Source organism: Enhydra lutris, unplaced genomic scaffold (assembly GCF_002288905.1).
Source record: "Enhydra lutris kenyoni isolate GAN:26980312 unplaced genomic scaffold, ASM228890v2 scaffoldscaffold3, whole genome shotgun sequence".
NCBI lineage: Eukaryota > Metazoa > Chordata > Mammalia > Carnivora > Mustelidae > Enhydra > Enhydra lutris.
Genome location: NW_019154087.1, coordinates 18,983,852 through 19,008,849, shown reverse-complemented (window position 1 = coordinate 19,008,849; position 24,998 = coordinate 18,983,852). Strand labels below are relative to the sequence as shown.

At 36.6% G+C, this 24,998-nt stretch overlaps 1 protein-coding gene across 1 annotated transcript in view; it reads left to right on the top strand.

Moving 5' to 3' along the window:
* LOC111155341 (family with sequence similarity 241 member A) overlaps positions 1-24,515 on the top strand; it is a 41,688-nt gene extending 17,173 nt beyond the window's left edge. The window contains exon 2 of the mRNA XM_022515496.1: positions 20,087-24,515. Within this exon, the coding sequence (XP_022371204.1) occupies positions 20,087-20,332 (246 nt within the window). The 3' untranslated portion in view covers positions 20,333-24,515. The remainder of the gene's footprint in view (positions 1-20,086) is intronic.
* The last annotated feature ends 483 nt before the right edge of the window (positions 24,516-24,998 follow it).

The window sequence follows — 24,998 nt, the reverse complement described above, 5'->3', positions numbered from 1 at the left end:
AGTCATTTTCACTATGTCACCATTTACATAACATTAAAACAACTATATACTTCACTGTAAGATAAGGTGGCTTTATGTACATATACTGTTATTGAAGTATTTTTTCCAGAAGAAATGTAATAAGCCCACATACTTTTCCTTATTTATAAAACCAGATTCCTACAGATTCTTTAGTGCCATAAATAATAAAAAGCAAAGTTTTCCCCACTTCATCTGAATGGTTGATTAATAATTTAGTAGGCATTTCATTTCAAAAGAATTGCACCATGATGGTTAAATCAGAACTGCAAAGAAAAGTTTCACCCAGGTCACTGGATTTGACAAAAAGTGCACTGTATAAAACAAGGAGCTATTATTGTATAAAACACAATAAACAATTCCCAAGCATTGTTATATGTGGCATTTTCATAGCTTTTTGAAAAATTCTCATATTCGTAAGTACTGTTAACTTTGCTATGAGACAAAATCTCATTATAGACCTCAGAAAGTAATGATAAAGAGTTAACTTTAAAGGCAACTTAATTCCAACAGGGATGGTTCATATATTTGCATAGTTCTGTTAGACATAACAGTCATGTTTACCTTTAACTCTTCACATATAATATGGAGAAGATACAGCATAAACAAGTAGAATTTTCAGATTTTCATAAAGCTGTACTTTTGTGGCCTAGGTACAAACTTAAAACTCCTGTCCTAAACTCTGATTTTTTTCCCTAACGTTTGAAGTTATTTAAATTCTAGTTAGTTAACATATAGTGTAAAATTAATTTCAGGAATAATATTAGTGATTCATCACTTACATGTAACACCTAGTGCTCGTCACAAGTGCCTTCCATTACTGATTTCTGCTCAGGTCATGATCTCAGGGTTGTGGGATTGCCCCCATGGGGCTCTGTGCTCAGGGCTGAGTTGGCTGGAGATTCTCTCTCCCTCTGCCCCTCCCCCACCATGTGCACATGCTCTCTCTCTCTCTCTCTCTCTCTCTCAAATAAATAAATATATATTTTTTAAATCTCTTATAGTTTGCCTCCTTCTCTCCTTTTTTTCTTTTTCTTTTCCGGTGTTCATCTGTTTTCTTCCTTAAATTCCACATATGAGTGAAATCATGTGGAATTTATCCTGCCTTGACTGACTTATTTTGCTTAGCATAATACCCTCTAGCTCCATCCACATTGTAGCAAATAGCAAGATCTCATTCTTTCAAAATCTAATTTAAAAGAGGTATTCACAAAGTCAGAAATGTTGAGGATTCTCTCAACAGAATCAAGCAACTAGAACAGTGACCTTCAGTAATAGACCTGGTACTTTTAAGAATCCATCTTCATCTAGTTGGTGTTTAGATACTGACCAGCGCCCTAATTTTGTAGTATCTTTGCCTTTCTTGGTTTTGTTTTTAAAGTGTGGCTTGCCTAATACATAAGTGGTACAATTCCAATCAGGATCTCTATTTTTTTCTTTTGTTTTAGGAGTAAAAATAAGTGTTACAGTATAAAAATTCATTTCTGTACTTAGATGTATGGGTGAAAGCATTTGGAATTATGAATATAGGTCAACCTTAAAAAGAAAAGCAATACCTCTAAGGAAGGAGAAGATAGAAGAATGGGAAAGATTTGGAACAATAAATATGAAAAATTGGATTAACAGCAAGGAATAACTGAAAGGACTTGAGAGTATGGAAGAGTACTAGGACACTGAACAAACACGGTTTTATAACACGGCATCTGAGCACAATTTTTACCTTAAGACTTAGCAGCCTAGATAAAGGAGCAGGGAAATTGGAGTCTACTGAAAGTCAGGGAGTGGGAGAGAACATGGGACTATGAATTCATAGTTAAAATAGTAGGCAGTGGGTTCTAAACTGCAAGGAGAAAGTAAAAGCTAAAAGGGCTAAATCTGAAACTAACCCAGAAGTTTTTCTGGTTTGAGGGGGGCTTTCTTTTTTTTTTAACAATTTCTAATTACTACTTTCTTAATATTTGTTTTCATGTATTTGTTTATCACCATATGATACTATCTCTCGTTGGTGTTTTGGGAATGTGAGACTCCTGTCCTTTTGAAAGAAAGTAACAAGATCTTTAAAAAAAAAAAAAAAAAAGTCATTTGAGAGGCTGAGTGGGATAGTGGAGTGGATTGAGTGAAAAAGAATTCCAGTGTTTGGAAGTGAGGGAAGACTTTTCAGTCTAAAATGCCTGTGAAACTGACTCCCAATTTATTTCTATCATTGTTCTTCCTTCATTTTTGTATCCCCATAATTATATTCATTCAAAGTTATGTTATTTATAAAGGCAGACTTCCTATGATAATTGGATAACATTCTACTATGTTAGTACTATTGTTCATACTACTAAGACAAGACAGTTTCAGGGGGAAATAAAAGGTTGTTATTTTCTGTCCAAATAAGATACATTTTTCTTTTTTAACTGAATATAGCTAGAAAAATGAAACCCAAAAAATCTGCCTCTGAAGTATTCTATATGCTTAGTCTTTATGCCAGTTGATGTTGCTTTTATTTTTGGGGGGAGGCAGTGGTGGTATTAAGAATTAGAGATTGGTTTGGCGTTTATTTTTTACAAAAACAAATTTTAAATCCTGGTCAATAGTATCACATTCAAGACCACAGGTTATACTGTAGAGTGAACCAAAGGTAAATGCCACAAAACCATTTATAAATAATTTAACATTTTTGCTAAATATAAATGAATCCAGACAAGTGTAACTGTTTGAACTGCTGTTAAAAAACTGATATATTAAAACAAATAGAATGTGAATAATTACCAGATTGTTTTTTTATTTATAAGAAAGCAGATAGTGTAGGGTTTTAGAACATGGTCTTTAGAGCAGAATGCCTGAATATATGTCTTCACTCCACCAGTTACTAGGTAACTTTGACAAAATTACACAATCTCTCTTCCTCGGTTTCCATTAGGTTTGTTTTTTTAAGATTTTATTTATTTATTTATTTGACAGAGAGATTGATCACAAGTAGGCAGAGAGGCAGGCAGAGAGAAAGGGGGAAGCAGTCTTCCTGCTGAGCAGAGAGTCGGATGCGGGCCTTGATCTCAGGACCCTGAGATCATGACCTGAGCTGAAGGCAGAGGCTTAACCCACTGAGGCATCCAGGCACCCTCCGTTAGGTTCTGAAGATCAAAGTACTTAAAACACTGCCCAGCATATAATACTCAGTAAATATTAAGATTTTTTAAATTAATAAATATGTTGCAAAATTCATTAAAAACTTCACTTAAACATTATTTAGTTGTTTATAAGGCTTATATACTTCTACATAGGGCATCTCTACATAGGACCAGCCTTTAAAAATGAAGAGGAATAAAAAGCAAAAATGAGTCTTTGCAGGTGATTAAATGCTAAAGTGAAGATATTTTTGATAACTACAGAATCAGTTTATAGTACATCAGCTATAACAACTGTTATATAACAAGACAAAAGCAGTTAAACACACCATATCATTTTTTTAAAACATCATTTAACTAAATATTTGGAAGCATTATGTTAGTGGGTGTTTTTGGCGATGGTAGTTTTTTGGCCAACTCTCCTGATTTAATTTTTTGACCAAATTGACCTTTTTTGAACTAAAGGCCAAGCATTTTGCAATGCTTAAACACATATTTAGCCTTAAAATATACTCATTTTTACATAAATATGTAAATTCCTTACCAAATTTCTTAGTTTCTTAAAGTTAAGGATGTAGTCTTATTTATCTAATATATTACAGGCACCAGAAAAATGTTTGTTTTTTGTTTTTTGGATTTTTTTTTAAGATTTATTTATTTATTTGAGAGAGAAAGCATATGCATGCAGTGGAGGGAAGGGAGAGGAGAGGGCGAGAATATCAAGCAGACTCCTTGCCGAGGGCAGAACCTAATTCAGGACTCAATCCCTAAGATCATGACCTGAGCCAAAACCAAGAGTCAGATGTTCAACCAACTGAGCCACCCAGATGTCCCCAGAAAAATGTCGAATTGAATTGGTTATACAAATAAAAGTGTTTTTACAGCAAAATGATTATAAATGTTATATTGGATATGCATAACTTAAGGTAGTTTTATTCTTATATGTGCTCATTATTTTTCTTTCTGGACTGCCAGGGATTTAATGTGGAGAGTAGGAAGAAGGCAGTGATTTTAATGCTCAGAGCATTTATTTTCCCTTCGGGAGAGAGGCGGTGGGAGAGGCAGAAGGAAAGAGAGTATCTTAAGCAGTCTCCATGCTTAGCGGGGAACCTGATGTGGGGACATGGGCCTAATCTCACAACCCTGAGATCATGACCTTAGCCAAAGTCAAGAGTCAGACATTTAACTTGACTGAGCCACCCAGGCACCCCAATGCTCAGAGAATTCTTGATTTATTCCTGACATTTCTGCATCTTTTAAAAATTTTTCTGGGTGTTATAAATACTAATTAAAAAGTATTTTAGGGGCACCTGGCTGGCTGTTGGTTAAGCCTCTGCCTTCAGCTCAGGTCGTGATCTCAGGGTCCTGGGATCAAGCCCTGCATCAGGCTTTCTGCTCAGCAGGGAGCCTGCTTCCCCCTCTCTCTCTGCCTACTCGTGATCTCTGTATGTCAAATAAATAAATAAAATCTTTGAAGAAAAAAAAAAGTATTTTAATTATGCTAAAATTGTTTTTAAAAACAGATTTGGGTGTGAAATTTAATGTATTGATAGAAACTAAGGAAAAAACGACTATTCTGAGCTTTTAATTTCTGGTTAATTTACCTTAGGCTTACTTTAAAAAATGAACTAAATCAGCTAAAGTATTTGCTAGACTCTGCCAAGCAAAGAAGGAAAATTGCTTCTTTAATGTTGGTTGTGAGAGGAACTGAGAAAGGAAGAAAAGAAACCCATTGACTTTTATTTGTTTAAACTTTAAATATAAGTAAATAAAGACTTTTTTTAAGTGTTAGTAGAAGAACCATTTGATTAAATGGATCCTCACAAGTTGAGCTTTTATACTCAAAATTTGACCATTACAGGACATATGAAAAATAATAAACACTCTTCAAAGGCTTAAGATCCCAGGACTGAATCAAAAAAACTGGCCATCAGGTCACGATCTCAGGATTATGAGATAAAGCCTTATGTCAGGCTTTACACTGGGCATGGAGACTGCTTATAGGTCTCTCTCTCTCCCCCACCTCCCCTTCACCTCCTCCACCCTGCTGTCTCGCTCTCTCTTTATAAAAAAAAAAAAGTCATCCACCATCCAGTATTATCCAGATCACTCTTATAGGAACTGTACCTCAATTCATCAGTTCAACATCCAAAACAATTAATGTCCAGAAACAACCAAGGTAGTACTTCCAGAACAATGAAGTAAGGAACTCAGTGGGCTTTCCCCCCAGCAAAATAACAATTTAACTGGTGAAAATTATTCAAAAACAACAATTATTCAGTCTTTGGGAATTATTCTAAGGGCATACAGCAAATCAAGAAACATTCTTTTTTTTAAGATTTTATTTATTTATTTGACAGAGAGAGAGAGAAATCACAAGTAGGCAGAGCGGTAGGCAGAGGGAGAGGGAGAAGCAGGCTCTCTGCTGTGCAGGGAGCCTGATGCAGGGCTCAATCCCAGCACCCTGGGATCACGGCCTGAGTTGAAGGCAGCTGCTCAACCGACTGAGCCACTCAGGCTCCCCAAGAAACATTCCTTAAAGAAAATCTACTATATGTCAGAATAGTGAGTTTTTATGGCATTTGAGCCACAACCCGTTACTTCTCCTTCATAAAGTCCCCTTCACAGTGTTTCAACCCCAGCATATTAGCCAAGAAGCCAAGAAGATGGGGTTTCCTCTCTCTCTAACCCCAGCCATCTAGAGCTGCAGGTTGACCATAGAGGAGTGGGCATCTAGTGTTTCTCATCCCCCTGTACCCCAAATCAACTCCATGTTACAGAAATTCTATTCCACATAGGCATGATTGAGAGGACAAACTCTCTCTTCAACCAGCCCCTACTCTCAGTAGAGCAAGCTGAGAACACTGTGGCCCAATTACCCTGCCCTAAGTCGCCATAGGGTAGAGGTTCCATGTGAAGAGAGGCAAGCCAAGACCAGAGCTGCTCCCCCACTTTCAGTGTATACTTGTAGAGCAGGGTTGTCATTGGAAAAAAAGGGTTTCTGTCCCCCAACCTCCAGTACATTGCTGGGAGATGTTCCACCCAGGGGTAAAGGCAGCTTATATGGGTAAAGATCTCTACAAATCTGACTGAGAGGACTGACTTTATTTGTAAGGAGGGTAGAATTCCATGCCTAAAAGTGTACAAACAAAACAAAATGGCTCTTGATGAAGAGCCATTAAGAGGAGGCTGGTATCTCCGTAATGCATCAAACCAACAGAGCAGCCAAAAGTTTTTTTTTTGTTTTTTTTTTTTAAAGATTTTATTTATTCATTTGAGAGAGAGCGAGAGAGAGAATGACAGGGGAGAAGGTCAGAGGGAGAAGCAGACTCCCCGTGGAACTGGGAGCCCAATGCGGGACTCGATCCCAGCATTCCGGGATCATGACCTGAGCCGACGGCAGTCGCCCAACCAACTGAGCCACCCAGGTGCCCCCAGCCAAAAGTTTTAAAGGACCAGGGAAAGAGTTAGCCAAGAATAGCCCTCCTGGCATCATAATCAGCTGTGATGATCAGGAAGGTAATATGCATGTGCAAGGCTGCACCCACTCAGGAGCAATCAGAGCAGGATGTGGGGCAGACTTGAAAGCATTCCCCCGCTGCACACAGACCCATCAACACAGGGCAGAAGCCTCACAGGAACAAGGGGCTTCAACACAACCTGTGATCAAACACTTAGGGAGCTATGTATAGTAAGTTACTCTGACCCACGGGTAACTCCCACAAATAATATGATCACTCCTGGCAGTCTGAAAAACTGTGCACATGTCCAAGGCTGTGCCCTCTCAGGAACAGTCAGAGTGGGAACCTCCAAGCTGCTAGTCCCTGCTGAATGTGGGATAAACAAGTAAAATCCCCGAACTAGGAGAGCAGTGTCTAACCTACAGATACAGCCAATAATGGAGAGTAAAATTGACTGACTGGCAAAGGAGGCTTAAGCACAATCTTTAACCAATGGCTTGTGCTAACTGAGAAGCAACCCCTAAATAATGAGCCTAAAAGATCAAAATAGTGGCGGAATATATGAGTAGAAACATCAGAGGCTGCCCGCTGCAGGGCAAAAGACTTTGCAGAATTAGTTCAAGCAAGTCACTAAGCAAATAAACAATCAAGGAAACAACAGCAGCTACTTCCAGGATAGGGGTAGGGGATCAGTATCTAGCATTGCTAAAATATATTATCTACAATGCCTAATTATCAACACAAAATTATGAGACATGGAAAGAAATAGGAAAGTATGACCCCGGAACAGGGGGAGAAAAGGAAATAGAAAATGCCTTTGATGGGTCCCAGATAATGTACTTCATAGACAAAGGCTTTAAAACACTAATATAAATACATTCAAAGAACTAAAGGAAACCAAGCTTAAAGAATGAAGGAAAGTATAATGATGGAGTCTCATCAAATAATCAATGTTAAGAGAAATTTTTTAATTAAATGGAAATTGTGGAGTTGAAAACTATAATAAACCAAGTAAAAATGATTTGAGCTGGCAAAAGAGAAAAATCCGTAAATTTGGGGTGCCTGGGTGGCTCAGTTGGTTAAGCCTCTACCTTCGGCTCAGGTCATGATCTCAGGGTACTGGGATCAAGCCCCACATCAGGCTCTCTGCTCAGTGGGGAGCCTGCTTCCCCCTTTCTCTCTGCCTGCTGCTCTGCCTGCTTGTGCTCGCTCTCTCTCTCTCTCTCTCTCTCTGTCAAATAAATAAATAAATAATAAAATCTTTTTTAAAAATCAGTAAACTTGAAGATAGATTAATAGAGATTATACAATCCAAAGAACAGAGAAAAATGGAAAAAAATGAGTAAAACTTCAGAGAATTTTGGGACATGATTAAGCACACCAATGTACAAATAATGGGAATAACAATGAGAGGAGAGAGAAAAAGTATTCTAAGATCTAATGGCTGAATTTTTTTTTCCAATATAACGAAAAGCATTAAGTCACACATCTAAGAAATTCAGTGAAGTCCAAATAGATTAAACAAAAAGCAGTCCACTACCAGACACATTGTAGTCAAAATTTTGAAAGACAGGGAAGAAGAAAATCTTGAAAGCAGTACAGGAAAACAACTTATCACATACAAGGGAACCCCAGTAAGATTAATAGTTGACTTCTCATCAGAAATATTGGGGAGCAGAGGCAATAGGGCAACACATTCAAAGTGCTGGAAGTAAAAAACCTATCAATGAACAATCTACAAGCCAGGGTTCTGGCTTGTAGAAATTAAGGATGGATTTCATTCCTGATAATCTTTTCATTGAATGAAGGCTAGTTTTGAGGAGGGAAATCATGGGTTTGGCCTTGGATGTGTTGAATATTGAAGTATATTCAAGATATGCAAGTGTAAATGTCAAGAAAGCGGTTGAATGTGTGGGTCCAATGTGCAAAAGAGAGGTCTGAGCTGGACATAATATTTAAATAATTGATTCATTGGTAGTAAATATACCTAATTTTTAAGGGGAAAAAATGTGGAGTGAAAGATGAGGGCTGAGGACCAGAGGTTGAGGGCCAATATTTAATGGCGGTGAGGATGATAAACCCACAAAGGAGACTGAGAAGGCATAACCAGATGGGTTAAAGTAGAACCAGGAGAATGTGATATCGTAAAATGCAAAAGAAGAGAAAAAATGGTCATCATGAATGTACTTAGGAGTAGAATAAATGAGAACTGGAAAAATGTCTATTTAATTTATTGATATAACAGTGTACTGGCAACCTTTTCAAGAGCCAGACTGGAACAGGATGAGATATGATTGGATGGAGTAATTCTGCATGGATCTCTTGCACTAGGAGCTTTTGTTCAAGACTGTTTTTTCAAGGGTATTTGTTGTTAAGTGAACAGACTTGGTAGATAGAAACACTGTCTCCTGGAACAGAGAGGAAATTTTATTTGTTGTCCAGTATTATAAAGATAATGTCTCCCTCTGGGGCAAAGGTCAGGAAGGTTTGCATGTAGCCCATAATAAAAGATTAGAGTTCTCGAAGTTCAGAGTTCCTCAGCTGTGATATAAACCCATTGCCGGCAGCATCTATCTGTGTCACTCTGTGTCATCTGGTGGGACTTAGGTGGAAAGGAGAACCAATGTAAACATGAAACTCATGCTGCTTCATGTGGCCCAAGTAATAGTCTTTTGCCTCTAACCCAAAAATCTTATGTCTTCTGCCAGCATCCATGAAACTGTGATAGGCTAATTTGTTCACTTGCAGGTAGGATAAAATGTCAATCTCTTACAGTTATTGGTAACCATGAAATTAAAAAAATGGAAACAAACCAAGTGAAATGTTTCAAACAGTTGGGCTATGAAAGAGAAGAAAAGGCAAGGCAGTACTAATAGAGGATGTGGCAAGGAGGGAGCTTGTATTTAAGAGTAAAGATGTAAGCATGTAGAAATATTGACGAGGGGCCAGTTGAGAGGGAGAGATTCAATATTCATGAGACAGAAGATAATGGTAGAGGTATAATCTAAGGTAGGAAAAGATCCTACATACAAGTAAGAGGAATTGGGACAAAGAAGGGGAACACTTCCTCATTTCTTTATGTGTAACAAAAAAGAAGGTAGGGAAGAGGAATATAAAATGAAGTAGTTGTTACCTTTAGTATCACAAAGTTAAGGAAGCTCTTTTCTGACTTCTCTTTTCCCTGAAAAGTAGAAGCTCAGGTAGTTTGCTGGAGGATGAGGGATAGAGAAAGAGAGAAGCAGAGGTTTGAAAGAGAGAAGAGATTTGAAATAGACTGGAGAGAGCAGAAAAAAATGAGCTGAGCAGAGAAATGAAGTAGGAATGCAGAATATTTGAAGATCTGGTGGGGGTCAATGGTCAAAAACACCCAATGTTATGACTTTCTTGAGCACCACTCAGGTGTGGGCAGAAAAAATAGTTAAGTTCCTCTAAAATTAAGGTTTTACCCAATAAGACAATGGAGTTTAAAACTTTATTGAAATTCTGGGCCATAGAACTCAAGCAGAACAAGGATACAGAAGAAAGGAATGGACTGAGCTAGTGGATTGAGAGAAGTTAGAGATCAGTGGGCTCTAAGCCCAATGAGGATGAAAAACAGTCAGTAGGAGTAGTTGAATAAAGAAGATAAAAGGAGAAAAGGTCGCAGTGAGAAGATTTAGGAGTTCATTCATTCATTAGTTCTATCATTAATTCAATAAAAACCTCAATTCACAGACTAATATGTGCTATTTAAAGACTCTTTTCCTCATGCTTGGTATGCATCTTGAGATGTATACTTGAGATGTATAAATTTACCTACCCAGTTATGATTTCCTTGGGTTTGCTTTATTGTGGCTGGCTCTCCTTTATAGCTAGGGAAGGACAACCGAAAGTAGCAAGGAGAAATCATCATTTTAGTTTTTATCCTATATTTTCTTTTGGTGTCTGAATATGTACAATAATAATTTATCTACATGTTCTTACATAGTTTTTTAAAGCACCTTTTAGGAAGTTATATCTAAAAATGTGTACTCGGATTATTATTATTGGAACCCCCATTAATTGCTGTTTTTAATATTATGAATACATTTGTCATATTAGTTATTGCTAGTAACAATAAATCCCAATTAATGAGGAAGTAGTTGAGCACTATAGTGAAAAACACAGGGTTTGGAATTAACAATACTTACTGTAAAAAATGGAGATTAAGTGCCATTAAAGAATGTAAAGTACTTAACACAATATCCAGTATATAGTACATATTTAGTTAGTAACAGCTATTCTTTTTATAATTGTCGTCATCATCATCATCTATAGTCAGAACTCTTGGTTCCAAGTGACAAAAATTCAACTCCCCCTAGATTTTGCAAAATAGGAATTTATTGGATCATGTAATTAAAAAGACCAGAGGGTTTGTTTTTTTTTTTTTTTTTGCACTAGCTGGTTTTAGGTATTGAAACTATATCAGCTATATAATTTCTTGGCTTCATTTAGATCAGTCTTTCCCCTCATGGTAATAAGATGACCTGCATCTTACCAGCTAACCAATAGCAGTGAAAGAAGAATGTCTCTTTTTTAATAATTGTAGCAAAAGTCTTAGGTAGAGGTGTTTCGTTGGCCTATCTTGGGTTACATGCTCATTCCTTAACTAATCATATGTCCAAGGAAATGGAATATTCTGATTGGTCAGGCTTCAAACTGGGGGATGGGAACATCTCAACCAAAACATGGGGAGTAAGAGTGGAGTGGATGGTTTCTCCAAAGTTAAATCAAGGTGCATGCTTCTAGCAGAAAAAGGTGGGATAAGTATCAGACAGACAAAAACAGCAGATTTCCAATACTGCACATGTAATGCTGTGCAGTAATACAAATGTAGTACCGCAAACAGGCAAACAGTTGAAAGTACATTTTAAATTGTCACCCACTCAGCAAAAGCCTGTTTATAGAATGTAGCCTACACTCTTCATAAAGTCAATAAACAGAACCCTTGCCGTACTAATGTGCACAGATTGTGCCATAGGTCCATACCTAATTCCACAGGAAACATAATAATTAACGCAATATCCAGTATATAGCCACAATAATTAATGGGGGTTATCCTTACCTGTTCCATAGAAAACATCCCACCTCAACTTCTGTATAATTAAATTGTCATAACACTTGAAGAAAAATACAACTGAATTTGATTATTATGAGAAAGATGATCCCTAAGGTATTAATTATCTCAAGCAACATGGCACAATAGAAAGAGAAGTAAAAATCACAAGATATAAATCTACCAAAAATATAGTAATAGTAATAGTTACCATATATTGAACGATTAGTATATGTATTCTAAAAGCTTTTTATCTATGTCTTCATTTTAGTATCACAACTCTGTGAGTTAGGTATTATTATGTTCCTTTAACACATGGGGAAATGGAGGGTCAGTGGTTAAGTAATTTGCCTTGTAGGCGAGCAGAGCAACATTTGAATCTGTCCTAGTTGCTTCTAAAACCTGTGCTGTCATTAATAGGCTGAGTGACTTAACCTCTCATTCCTTGTTTCTTAAAGTAGGAGATTTTGTTTTAATTATCTTTAAGGATACTTCACTCTTAAAAAATCCTACGATTATGTAAGGGTTCACCTTCAGTTTCTCATCACTAATTTTGTGTATTTTTAAAGAAGATTTTGAATCAATCTAACACCTCTTTGTTTTTATGTATGTCTTTAATCATGGATGAAAAGATAATAATATCACTATCTTGGTAAGAACACTTCAGCTCGCATGTCATACCATTATTGTATGATCATGAAGGAAACTGTGCTTTTGACAAATGTTCTTTCACCAGGATCTCAAATACAGAGAATAAAATTTGGCAAATAGACAAAAGTGATTAATGTTAGAACAGAGCAAAAAGCACCATCTGAATTTCTGCACTGCTTTGCCACTTTGTGTATGAAATGTTTTGTATGGTTGGTTTTTTGGTTTTCGTTGTTGTTGCCTTACTGCAATTCTGCCAAGTATATCTCTGCATTTTTGTTTGTAATCTTTTTTTCCATACTTGAATCTGAATTCTAGTCAATACTGAAAGGGTTATGAAAAATCCACTAAACTGTTGCAAATAGCTTTGCCTTGTCTACGTTTTCATATAAGATAAAAATAAAAATTTGAGTAATTTTTGGCTTGATAAACTTACTTTCGATATGCTGTAAACTGTGAGAAAGATGTAAAGCAAAAAAAGATGCTGATGTTCATTTCACTTTGTTAAATGTATTCATTCTGTGACAAATGGAAACGTGTTTATATAGCTTTTCTTTTTGCAGAGTTCAAATATGAAAACTAAACAGCATTAGACAGAGGCTAATTATTAATGTAATAATAACTGGAGGTAGTATAGTATAGGGATTAAAGGAGTGGTCTCTGGAGCAAGAGCTCCTCCATTTACTAAGAATAAGTCAATGGCCAGACATTTAATACCTGTGAAATTTAGTTTCCTTATCTGCATATGAGGGAAAATAATAATTTCTCCACAGCTTGTGGAAAGAGCAAACAAGATAAAGCATGTAAAGCCAGTGCCTGGCACATAGTAGGCACTCAGTGTTAGCTTTTCTACTATATCATCAATAATACCACCACTTATTACTATTACTCTGAAAATTACAAACATGTGAGAGAGTCAAGGACTCATAAACTCCTCTGTTTATATTACTCTCCACTGTTCAAATACAGTGGTTTAAAAATTGAGCTGAGCATGTAAATCTTTTTTAATTTGTTTTGTTTAGAGAGAGAGCATGTGGGTGAATGGTGGGGGAAGGGGCAAAAGGAGAGGAAGAGATAATCCAAGCAGGCTCCATGCCCAGCATGGATGTAGGGGGCAGGCTTGATCTCACAACCCTGAGATCTTGACCTGAGCCAAAACCAAGAATCAGATTCTTAATAAACTGAGCCACCCAGGTGCCCCCAAGCATGTAAATTTTAGCTAGCAGCTACCATAACTTGTAATCTAATAGAATTTATTTATAAATATTTGAACAAATTCACATCTGTACTCATAGAGGAATAAAATATTTGATGTTACATGTAACTTTTGTTTATTTTTCATGGTTTTTTTTTTTGTTTCATTGCCTAACATGTTGTTATTGTAAAGTACTATTGTTCCTTCAACAAATACCTATTATGAGCCTACCATAGGCCAGGCACAGTGCAATATACTAAGTACTAATGTTAAAATTTGTAAGACATGTTTCTTGCCCTTAATGGCTTACCCTTCCTATCAAAGCTAGTGACAGGAAATAGATATATAAAGAAATAATTTGTATAATAAAATATTGCAGTAAGCAGAACAATGCCTCCCCAGAGATGTCCATATTTTAATCCTTAGAATTTGTGAATGTGATACCTTACATGGCAAAAGAGATTTTGCAGATGGGATTAAATTTAAGGACTTTGAGATGGGGGATTATCCTGGATTATCCCATTAGGCTAGACCTAATCACGTGAGTCCTTAACAGCAGAGAACCTTTGCCTGCTGTGGTCAGAGAGAAAAGTTGACTACAGAAGAATGGTCAGAAGAGCTAAACATTGCTGGCTTTGAAGATGGAGGAAGGGGGCCAGGAGCCGAGGAATACAGACAGCCAGTAGGAACTAGTAAAGGTAGGCAGATTCTCTGCAATCCTGCTGACATGACTTCTAACCTACAGAACAGTAAGGTGATAACTCTTGTTGTTTTTAGCCACTTCATTTATAGTAATTTCTTACAGCAGGAATAGAAAACTGATAAAAATACAATAAATTGTCTTTACTTAAAGGATTATATCTGGAGAAATAGAAGAAGATAAGGATCACTTTCTAAAATTGGGTCAGAAGGGTTAGGAAGACTTTTCCAAGAGGACCCACAAAAGTCATTGTTCCAAAGTGGATCACATGCACTTTCCAAAGCCAACTTCTGGTAAAGAGAAGTTTATTACTCTTAAGACTTGTCGTCTCTGGACCTGTAGGTAGGGTCTGCCTCACCTGAGGAATGTGGGCTGGAATAGGTTCTAAGAAGAAAGAGGGAATGGATGCTTAATAATTTTCCAAACAGAAATATTTGCTTTGAAACTACTATAATAAAAATACTTCGGAAGAAAAATCTTTTGTTTGGCAAGAAGTGAGCAATGGAAAATCTATCAAGCTATTGCTCCAATGCTTGCCAGACGTATGATAAATTTTCTCCATTTATTCAACAAATATTTATTTAGCTCCTTCTATGTGCTGCTATTCCCAACACAGCTCCTGCTGTACACAGATACTAGAGGATAAATGGTCAGCAAAAATAGATATTGTCCCGTATCCTCATGTACAGTGATAGAGACATTCATCAAATAATCACAAACACATCTACACTGATTTAGAATACACTGAAGGAGCATTATAAGGTGCTATGAGATTGAGTTGAGGCTTAGGCCGAGGCTAAATGAGGAGCAGGCATTAACTGAGCAAGGGAGGGAGGAGAGCGTGATAGGCAGAGAAAACAGCAGGTGTAAATCTGTGGCAAGCAAAAGCATGGCTTGTTCAAGAAGTTAAAGCCCCATGTGGCTGAAACAGGAAAAGACAAAGGGAGGCTGATGACAGGGTGAGGCCAGAGACCCAGAGAGAAACCAGACTAAGCAGGGCCTCATAGAGCACATTAAAAATGTGGGCGTTTATCCTAAAAGCAGCGGGGAGTGGTTGGATCTGCATTTAAAAGGATCACTTTGGCTGCAGTGTGGTAGATAGCTTATAGGGGAGCCAAGGAAAATATGCAAGAGCAGCTAGGAAACTACTGGAATAGTCAAGACAAGAGATGTTCATCGATTATTTTGAGATTACAGCAGCAGATGGAACAGCAATATACACAATAAGGAAATATCTAGAAGGTAAAATAAAGAGGATATGTTGATGAGCTAGATGTAAAGAGGAGGGAAGTAGGAGGAGTCATGAAGGCCCTTGGATCTGACATATGGATGGAGGTGTCATTCATGCAGCCAGAGAGCACTGAAGGAGCACTACTTCCTCACAAACCATCCAGGCTTTTTAAATTTTATTGTAAATAAGAATTTATAAAAAGTATTGAATTGAATGAACTCTTGATATCAGTATGACACAGACCAGAAAAAGCAAAATTCTGTTAATTGTGGTAGTTTTATAGCATTACATGTATTTCATTTTATCTACCCTATCTACTACTCAAATCATAATACATTTAATACAATTTTCCTAATTTCAATATGTTGTATTGCAGTAATTCTATTTAACTATCCTAGCCTAGCAACTTCGTAAACTTAAATTTGCATTAAATGCACTAATCGATGGGAAGAAGGGAGCGATCAAACTAATCAATTATAACCATGTGGGTCTTTATCTCAACTACTGTACCTACAGTGGAGTACTGATGGCAGCTCCTACCAGACCTCAAGAGCCAATTGTTAAATTTTCAGGAAACTTGCAAGCTAGGTGTAAGTAGCTTGAAATTGACCACAGCGGGAGGACCAGCTACAGAAACTGGAAAAAGCTAAGGAACTGGCAAACAATTCCAGTCAGAGATCCACCCAACTCCCACCCCTGACAAAGCCTACTGCTAAATATTTAGCAGTGCACCAATGTTTGTACCTTTTAGGATAATGTATTTGTGGTGGATATTCTGGGTATAGAAAATACTGTAATGAAACTAACTATAATCTCACTGATTTAAAAATGCTGCCTATTTTCTTTTCCATGTTCTTAAATATCTTTCCTTTAGGATTGTTTGAAACCTATCTAATTCTTTGCTGGATATTTTGGATGTTTCCTCAGGACTTCATTTGTGAAGATATGCCACTTTTAAACATTCTTCTAATGATTTTTACTTTTTCCTCTCCTTTAGATTGTCCAGATTAAGAAGTGCTGCTGTAAAGTGGCAAACTTTTAGTAATTGTTGAATCTGATTATAGGTGTACAGGGGACCATTGTACTGTTTTTCTCTAATTTCGTGTTTGCTTGAAATTTTTCATATTAAAAAACAAAACAGGCTGTAGCACCCACATCTTGCCAAGACCGGTCCTTACTGGGTCTTCTAGTTACAGTCTCAATCCCAGCAGGTTTTCTCAGGATTTGAGATGATGTGATCCATTGCGGCCTGCTCGCTTGGCCTCTAGGAGTTAGCTAATTCCTTGTTTTGATTATTTTGATTTCCTTGCAACACTGACTTCTTCCCTGAAAAACCCACAAAGCAGTCTGTAGAAAAATTTAAAGTGAATCTTCAGAAGGAACCATATCAGATTAGGGTACTTTCTTTGTACTACAACCACAAATATGTTGAAAAAAAAAGTTTAAAAATTTTCAGTAACAACAGAAAACCCCAAAGTACAATGAGTACATAGATTAAAAGAAACTGGAAAAAGTAAAAAAGAAAACAAAAAACTTTAATAAAAAGTAGAAAAAGGAGGCTAGAAATTAGTATCAACAATATAAGACACTGGTGGAATAGAGAAAAGTGAGGCACCAGAAGAATTACAAACTAAATCAAGTAGTCTTCAAGTTCTGTCCTAAAGAGAAGAAGGGCTTGATCTCAGGCAAGAACAAGATTTTTTTTTTCTTTTATAATGTAGAATATCATCATGGAACACATAAAAGTATGAGAAGCTGAGAAACATAAAATTCACCCAATCACAGCACATCAGTGAGAAATAAACTAGTTTAGAAATGAAACACGGGGCATCTGGGTGCCTCAGTGGGTTGAGCCTCTGCCTTCGGCTCAGGTCATTTTCTCAGGGTCCTGGGATCTAGCTCCATATGGGGCTCTCTGCTCAGCAGGGATCCTGTTTCCCCCACCTCCCGCCTGCCTCTCTGCCTGCTTGTGATCTCTCTCTCTCTTTCTCTCTGTCAAATAAATAAATAATATCTTAAAAAAAAAAAAAAAGAAATGAAACACAAAAATTAAGGAAAGGTTAACAAGTAAATTATAATTCAAGAGAAAATTATCATTATCAAAAGGAATCGTATAAATCCATTTGATGGATTAGAAAACTGAAGCTCGTGAAAGTGATTTGGTCAAGGTCACTCAGTTTAAGTGTTGGAGCCTGGATTTCAATTCCCTCTACAGCATTTTGTTTTTTCCACTCTTTTTTTGATAAAAATGCAAGTCCAAAACTAATTTTAAAATTATATGTAAATATAATTCTGGCTTAAAAATAATAATTCAAAAATATTTCTAGCTTAAACTTAAAATAGAGACTTAGCAATGATGCCCCAGTAAGTTTAATTTTCCTACTACTTCATCAATGATATTCTGTGTTCTACATAAACTGCTGTTATATGGGGAAAGATCACCTTAAAGTCCTAAAGAACATCATTTGATCTGCTATTGTAAATAAAAATTAGATTTCACTCTCTCTTCCCTTAAATATATGCTTTAAATTATATATATATAGAGAGAGAGACAAGATAATAAGGCATTTTTTAAATAAAAATATTTTTACTTATATATAGATGGCTGAAATGATCAAGCTTTGGTTTCTACTAAAGGAATCTAAGGTTTGATTCATATATTTGAAGAGTGTCTCAAAACTTGCTCAAATTCATTGGTTCTTTTTCGCAGGTGACTTTTGTCTTCTAAGTTTACTTTCCTCTGGTTAGACAGCACACTTAATCTTATCTAATACTTACTTTTTATTATGTCAAAACCTTTACCTAAAGATTTTTTTGTTCTATGAATAATTCTCCATCTTGTACCTACAATGAGCTAGTAGGTAGTCAGTATATAATTACTGATTTGAATCATGACTCCTAAATGGAATTAGGTTTAATAAATTATGATCAGATAACTATGTCACCTATGTGACATAGTTTTTCTTTTGCGGCTATATTAGGGTCTAGTGAGGAGAAATTATATCAATGATTTCAACAAATATGACTTAATTTAAAGAATTGTTAATTAGGCATTGAAGAGTGGAAAAGGCAGAAAGAGAACACTAAGGAAGTGATTTCTCCAACAATGGTCACCAGACAGGCATCATAAGCTGGAAACTTGTTAGAAATGCAAATTCTGACACCAAGCCCTAGCCCCAGTTTATGAATTAGAAACCTTGGTGATAGGCCCAACAGTCTGTGCTGTAACAAACCCTCCAGGGGATTACAGAGTATGCTAAAATTTAAAACTCATGTAGGTAACAATACCTGGAAGCAGCCCCTACTCCTAGGCCTGGCCTGGGGCAGCCACGAAAAGGGGCAGACTTACTAAAACTGAGAAGATTGGGGAAAGGCCCTGTGGAGCTGAAACTCAGACTTTCAAGAACCCATCATTGCTCTCCCAGTACTGATGTCTCTTCACTCAGAGGGGGGATCCCATAGAACTAAGAACAAGATAGCTGAGGAATAGGCACCCACAGGTTGGATCTGGTCTCAAGAAGGCACATTGAGATTGGTTCTGCAAGTGTTGGGAAATCCCCAAGTTGAAACCAGTGGCTGCTACTAGAAGAAATTACTACCATCAGATTGAAGAAGTGTTGCTAGAGCAAAACCGACAGCACCAACAAACCCTTCAGAAGCAAACGAGAGCAAATTGCTTTCCTTCTCCAGCTGTGCAATGTTTCATTAGTCCCTATATTGGCAGAGACTAACAAGCCAAAAATGTTTCTAGAATTCCAAAGTTTGATTTAAAGCTGAGAGACAGTAGTAGCTCAATAACTGGCATAAAGGCCTTACTTGTAATAAGACTGGGAGGTAATAGAAATAGTAAACTTTTTTTGGAAATATTTTTTGGTATGTATATTGGGTACACATGGATATTTTCTTAGGAGCTGACTTCTAGGTGGACTTTTGGACTTACTGTACAAAATTATTCCTATTTGAAAACTATTTGTCTCTTCTGATGAGATTAATAAGACACACTTAGGACATTTCTGGAATCTGGACAAGAAACTATGCAAGGGCCTACACTGAGGTCTCCTTAGCCAGGTCTAAAACTGAAAGATCACAGCAGTGATGGCTGAGAAATGCTCAATAGTAGCAACAAGACCTGACAAGTCAGCTCAGGCTAGGTTCATTGAAGTCTCAGTGTCAAGGGAATGGACTAAAAAGCTTACTTTCACAAGACAGAGCAATCGGGGTCCCTGCTTCAAAACAGGAGGTTGATAGAAAAGTTTTTTGAAATCGTGGTAAAGGGGAAGGGTAATACAAACATGACTCCTCATTTTAAGCAGCTGTTTTTTATAATCCCAGGAAACTAGAAAATGAATGGAAATGAATCAGCTCCTTCCTTAATCTTATAAATCAGTATTGAGGGTCCATTGTTGGTTCTACAGAAATCAATAAATCAGGGCTTTCCAAATTCTTGAAAGGTGGGCACAGATAGAGTCATTCTATATGTTAATCAAAAGGAACAATCCCAAATATTTACTGAATGATTATCAGAATTACACCCAGTATTTTGGGCGAACAGTGAGATATTCATTTTTCTTACAGACCTTCACCTATTTCTCATTTTATGTTTATGTTTTATTTTCTGGTTTTTTGTTTTTCTTTTTGTTTTCAAGGATATTGAAGAATCACAAAGTCACACCGGCGAACCTGTTGGAGATGACTACAAAAAGATGGGAACACTTTTTGGTGAATTGAACAAAAGCCTCATCGAGATGGGCTTCACAAGGATGTATTTTGGAGAACGAATTGTGGAACCAGTAATAGTCATGTTCTTTTGGATAATGCTGTGGTTCCTTGGCTTACAAGCCCTTGGACTAGTTGCTGTTGTTTGCCTTGTCATTATTTATGTGCAACAGTAAAATATGGCCAAATAAGCTGTTGTTTCACATTTGGTAGCTGTATATGTATTGGTGAAGTTATATATTTCACTACATGAAAGCTGAAAAGTTTGCCTTGTTTCAAATTATGTGCTGTTTTGTAATTAAATTTATAAGTGGAAATTGTTTAAAACTAAACTCAACTCTTGATTATCACAGGGTTGAATATACATTTGGTAGCTTATTCAAAAGTCTTGTTTTATTACTGTGATCTGTGCCCACTTTTAAAAACCCCACCTTATTCCCATTGTCGATCTTAACACACCAAAAAGTGAGCAGGGAAAATAACAGGATATGGAATTCAAACCAGGCAATATAGATCTTGTAAAGAATTCCAATAAAACATTTTAGAAGAAAAAGGATGGAACAAGGAGCTAAAACAAAGTTTTAATGGGAGAATTGTCCCCACCCATACCCACCAAATAACCCCTTACCATTTGGGAAATAATTTGGATATCTCTGTTCCTGCTCAGCCCAAACCAATATAAACGTAATTACTATACACTACCTTAATATTGTGAGGAAAATCAGTAAAGCTAGGACATTTTCTAAAGATTGAAAAGGATATATTTATTATGACTGATGAAAGTTAAATGTAACTTTTTTATCATGTAACATTTGGGTCTGGAATCACTTCAGTATATCATTTGAAATTTTAGACAATTTTGGTGCTAATTACCTTTTGTGAATTTTTTAAGACTCTTAAGCCATGCCCATTGCTGGCTGCACCCCATGGTAATGTTATGTTTTCTTGTATCTAACAAGTTGTGTATTTTTTTCCTAGAGAGACATTTTCCATGTATTTTTTTCCAGAAATTTACATTTTATAGTTCTTTTATAACAATTATTCTAAGATTTAAAAAAATCTATTTCCTATCTTGGCATGGCATTCCCCCTCCCCCCAAAAATTGATTTGTAGTATGGCTAAAATATTTTACTATGTCTTTAAGGAAAAAAAAAATCAGCTTGGTCTCTTTGATATCTGTATTGGAAATACAGTATTACAGTATAAAACCAAATGCTTAAATTTGAAATTTAACAGCCAATTTTAATAATATTCCTCTAAGGCTAAAGCCACATCAGTAACTGGCTGGTCATGTTATTAATGTGTTTTAATTCAGCACTTTGGGGTTTTATATTTGAACAAACATTTCTTTAAATACACTTTAAAAACAGAAAATGGCTTAGTGATATTTTGGATTTTGTTAAAGAACCTAAAATTTGTACACTTGCATCTCAGAGACCCTCTATACAGACAAAGGTTGGGCACTAAAGATAATTATCTAGAAATTCAAGTTAAATAAGAGGGAAATGGGACAATGGGGTATTTTTATCTTTGGCAGGGCAGTAACTAAAGTGTATAAAGTGTTTAATATTCTGCTTTGTAAAGTTTTTACCCAATCCTATTTAAAAAAATTATTCTGTAAGTTATCAATGTCTTCCATGCTGAAGCAGAAAACTGATGAAAAGTGTTCAACTTTGATTTCTAAAATCAGATAATCCTGAACAAAAATACCAATCAGAGGGCACTAAAAAGTACTGTGGATTTATATAAATACAGACCTTTTAAAGTTTGACAAAGAAAAGACTTTGTATTATATCATTGTGTTTTTATTGGGTTTGAAATATTTTTATAGAAACCTATATGAATTTGGCATAAGGGCAAGTTATTTGAAAATGTGTCTTCATTTGTGCACAGCAGAATTGTGAGGTTTTTAATAGAAGTCATGAGATTTTTGTATGTCTGCATTAAATATTAAAAAGGGCATTCTTTTCTAACGCTACCAAGAAATTTAATTTTCCTTTGGAATATAAAAAAGATACAGTATGCACAATAATAGCTCTAATTCCACCAGTGCTAATATTGAAAAAAAATTGTAAAGTAAGTTTGAATAGTAATTATTTAAAATATACGTCAATACTATGTATCTGCACACTGCTGTTGGTAGGACATATATTAAATCACGTAAAGAGATATTTTGCTGCTATTCTTACTGAATTTTTTTATTGATTAGAGCAACATACCATCAAATTGTTTGCTTTGATAGGGAAAAAACAATCTTTGCTTCTTTGATGGAAATAATATATTTTCTTTTGTGAAATGTATTAGACTGTAGATTATACTTGTACCCTGAAATGAAAAGGAACTGGTCATTTCTTTTGTTCACGGTGTAAGGAATTAAATGGAAAATGGTTCTCAATCATTTCAATCTCAGATACAAGCCAGTTTTAGACACCGTTAGTGATTATGGATAAAGACATGGAGGTTACAATACTAAGGTTATTAGATTATTAATATATACATCATTTATACCACAGCTCTCAATGCAAATGGAAAAGGTTAAAATATACAAATAAACTGGCCAGAGATGAATAAGTCAATTTTCCTTAAAGTGGAAACTCAGTGTCTTGTAGAATTCAGTCCTCTCATATCTTAAGCTGTGATATGCAAGGTATTTTCCCATTCCGGGCCACCAGTCACATCATACTTGGTCCAGTATTGTGCCAGCACCAGCTTGCACTGACCTGCAAAAACCAATTGTATACCTTTTTCCCCCCAGCCGACCTTCAGTGGCATCAGTTGGTAGCCTGAAATTGTCTATGAGGGGAGTAGTCAGACTATCAACATTGGCAAACACAGCAAATCAGGGCTCTGTTCGCCTGACAAGCCAGTTGTTAAAACAGTAGCAGCATGCCACCTATTAACCACCCTACAGGTCACAGCCCCATTTCGACTTCTGTGGATCGAAAAGGAAGCACATTGAAGCAAATCCCCATCAACCCATCCAAAACTGTATTTGGATCTTTTCCATGTGGGAATGATGAATTATGGTTGTCTTCTGACCAACACGTCCCTACATAATCTCATGTTTTGATCAGACAAAATCTCCCTGGGCTGTCACTGAGCTGCATATCCATTGATCCAGATGATCAGGAAATAAACAGTTAGAGAACTGATGGAAGGCAAATTCCAGCCTAAGTAAAGACTTGTAAAGTAAGAAGGCTCAGATGGTCAAACCTAGATATTGAGCAATTAAGGGCTGTTTGTATGGTTTGTAGATTATACTTAACAGTTATTTTACAAATGTTTACTGACTTCAGGTTATTTTAAATGTTTTTCTTGTCAATATATGGCTTCAACAGGTCAAAGAAGAGAAAACAGTAAGACTTTCATACCTGTTAATGCTTCTAGTAATAGACTTGACCAAGGATGATGTAAAAAGAACACAACCTACTTTCTCCCTACCCTACACATTGCCTCAGACAATGTGTCCACTCCACGTTTCAGTTACCATTTCATACTAACAACTCTGCAGTCCGTATCTCCAGTTCAGAGCACCGTACAGATTATAAAATCCATACATTCAGTTGCTTGCCCAACATAAGTATTTGCTTATGCCTTAGTACCTCAGGTTCGGTATATCCAAATCAAAAGGAACTCAGCATCCTTCTCCCAAACTGTTTTTTTTTTCTTCCTATGTTTCCAGTCTCAGCAAATGACAGTTGTCTCCTACACTGCCCACTTATAACCAATCACCGTGTCCTATCTTGCTTCCTAAAAAATCTTTAATCTTTATACTTCTCTTGATTCCCAGTATCACTAACTTAGTTCATACCCTATCATCTCCCTAGATAGCTATCATGGAATCCTACTTGGTCTCCCCTGCCTTCATTCTTCCCTCTACAATCAGAATAATCTTCCTAAATCATAACTCTGATCTCCTGCGCCTAAATCTTTTCAGTGGCTTCCTGTTGCCATTATGAAAAAGTGCTTGCTCCTTACTATGTTTTACAAGGCTCCTCAAGAGCTGGTTCTTGTGTACTTAATCTCTCTGCACTACGCCTGTCCCTTTTCAACACTCAGCTTTACCGAATTTGTTTTTTCAGTTCCTTGTGAGAGACATGCCTCCTCACTTCCAGAACTCTGCACATGCTTTAACTTCTCTCTTTAGGCCCTCCCCACCAAACTAACCAACACATCCACAGCTTTAAGACCTTTAGACATAAGGTCCCCCAGGAAAATTTCTCTGTTAAGTCCACTTCTGCTATTTCATGTGCTTTCAGAGAACCCTGCACTTACGCTATCAGTACTTGTCATGCTATATTGTAATAGCTTATTTGTCAGCTCCTTCCTTTTCTTAAAAAAGATTTATTCATTTATTTGAGAGAGAGCACGCATATGCACATGCACCCACTCAAGTGGGGAGGGGCAAAGGGAGAGGGAAAGAAAGAACCCCAAGCATCCTCCATGCTGAGCACAAGGCAGAGGCAGGGCTGGATCCTTCCAACCCAGGATCACTATGTTAGCCGAAACCACGGATCTACAACCCAACCTACCAAAGCCATGCAGGCAGCCCTGACACCTTCTTCCTTTAGATAAACTTCACAGGCAGAGAGCATGTCTATCTGGTTCACAAATCGCATTGTCTAACACAGTGCCTGGCACATAATAAATGCTCAAAATATTTGGCAAATTAATAAATTAACTTCATTTACTCATGTACTCCCCATAATGCATTAACAAAGATTTAGCACTGGTTGTATTTTAGGGTTCTTCCACTCCAAAAGTATGCTTATAATGCATAAAGAAAGTGAATTAATGTATATGTTATATTTATAAAGTTTATTCACTTTTGATGGAAGAATA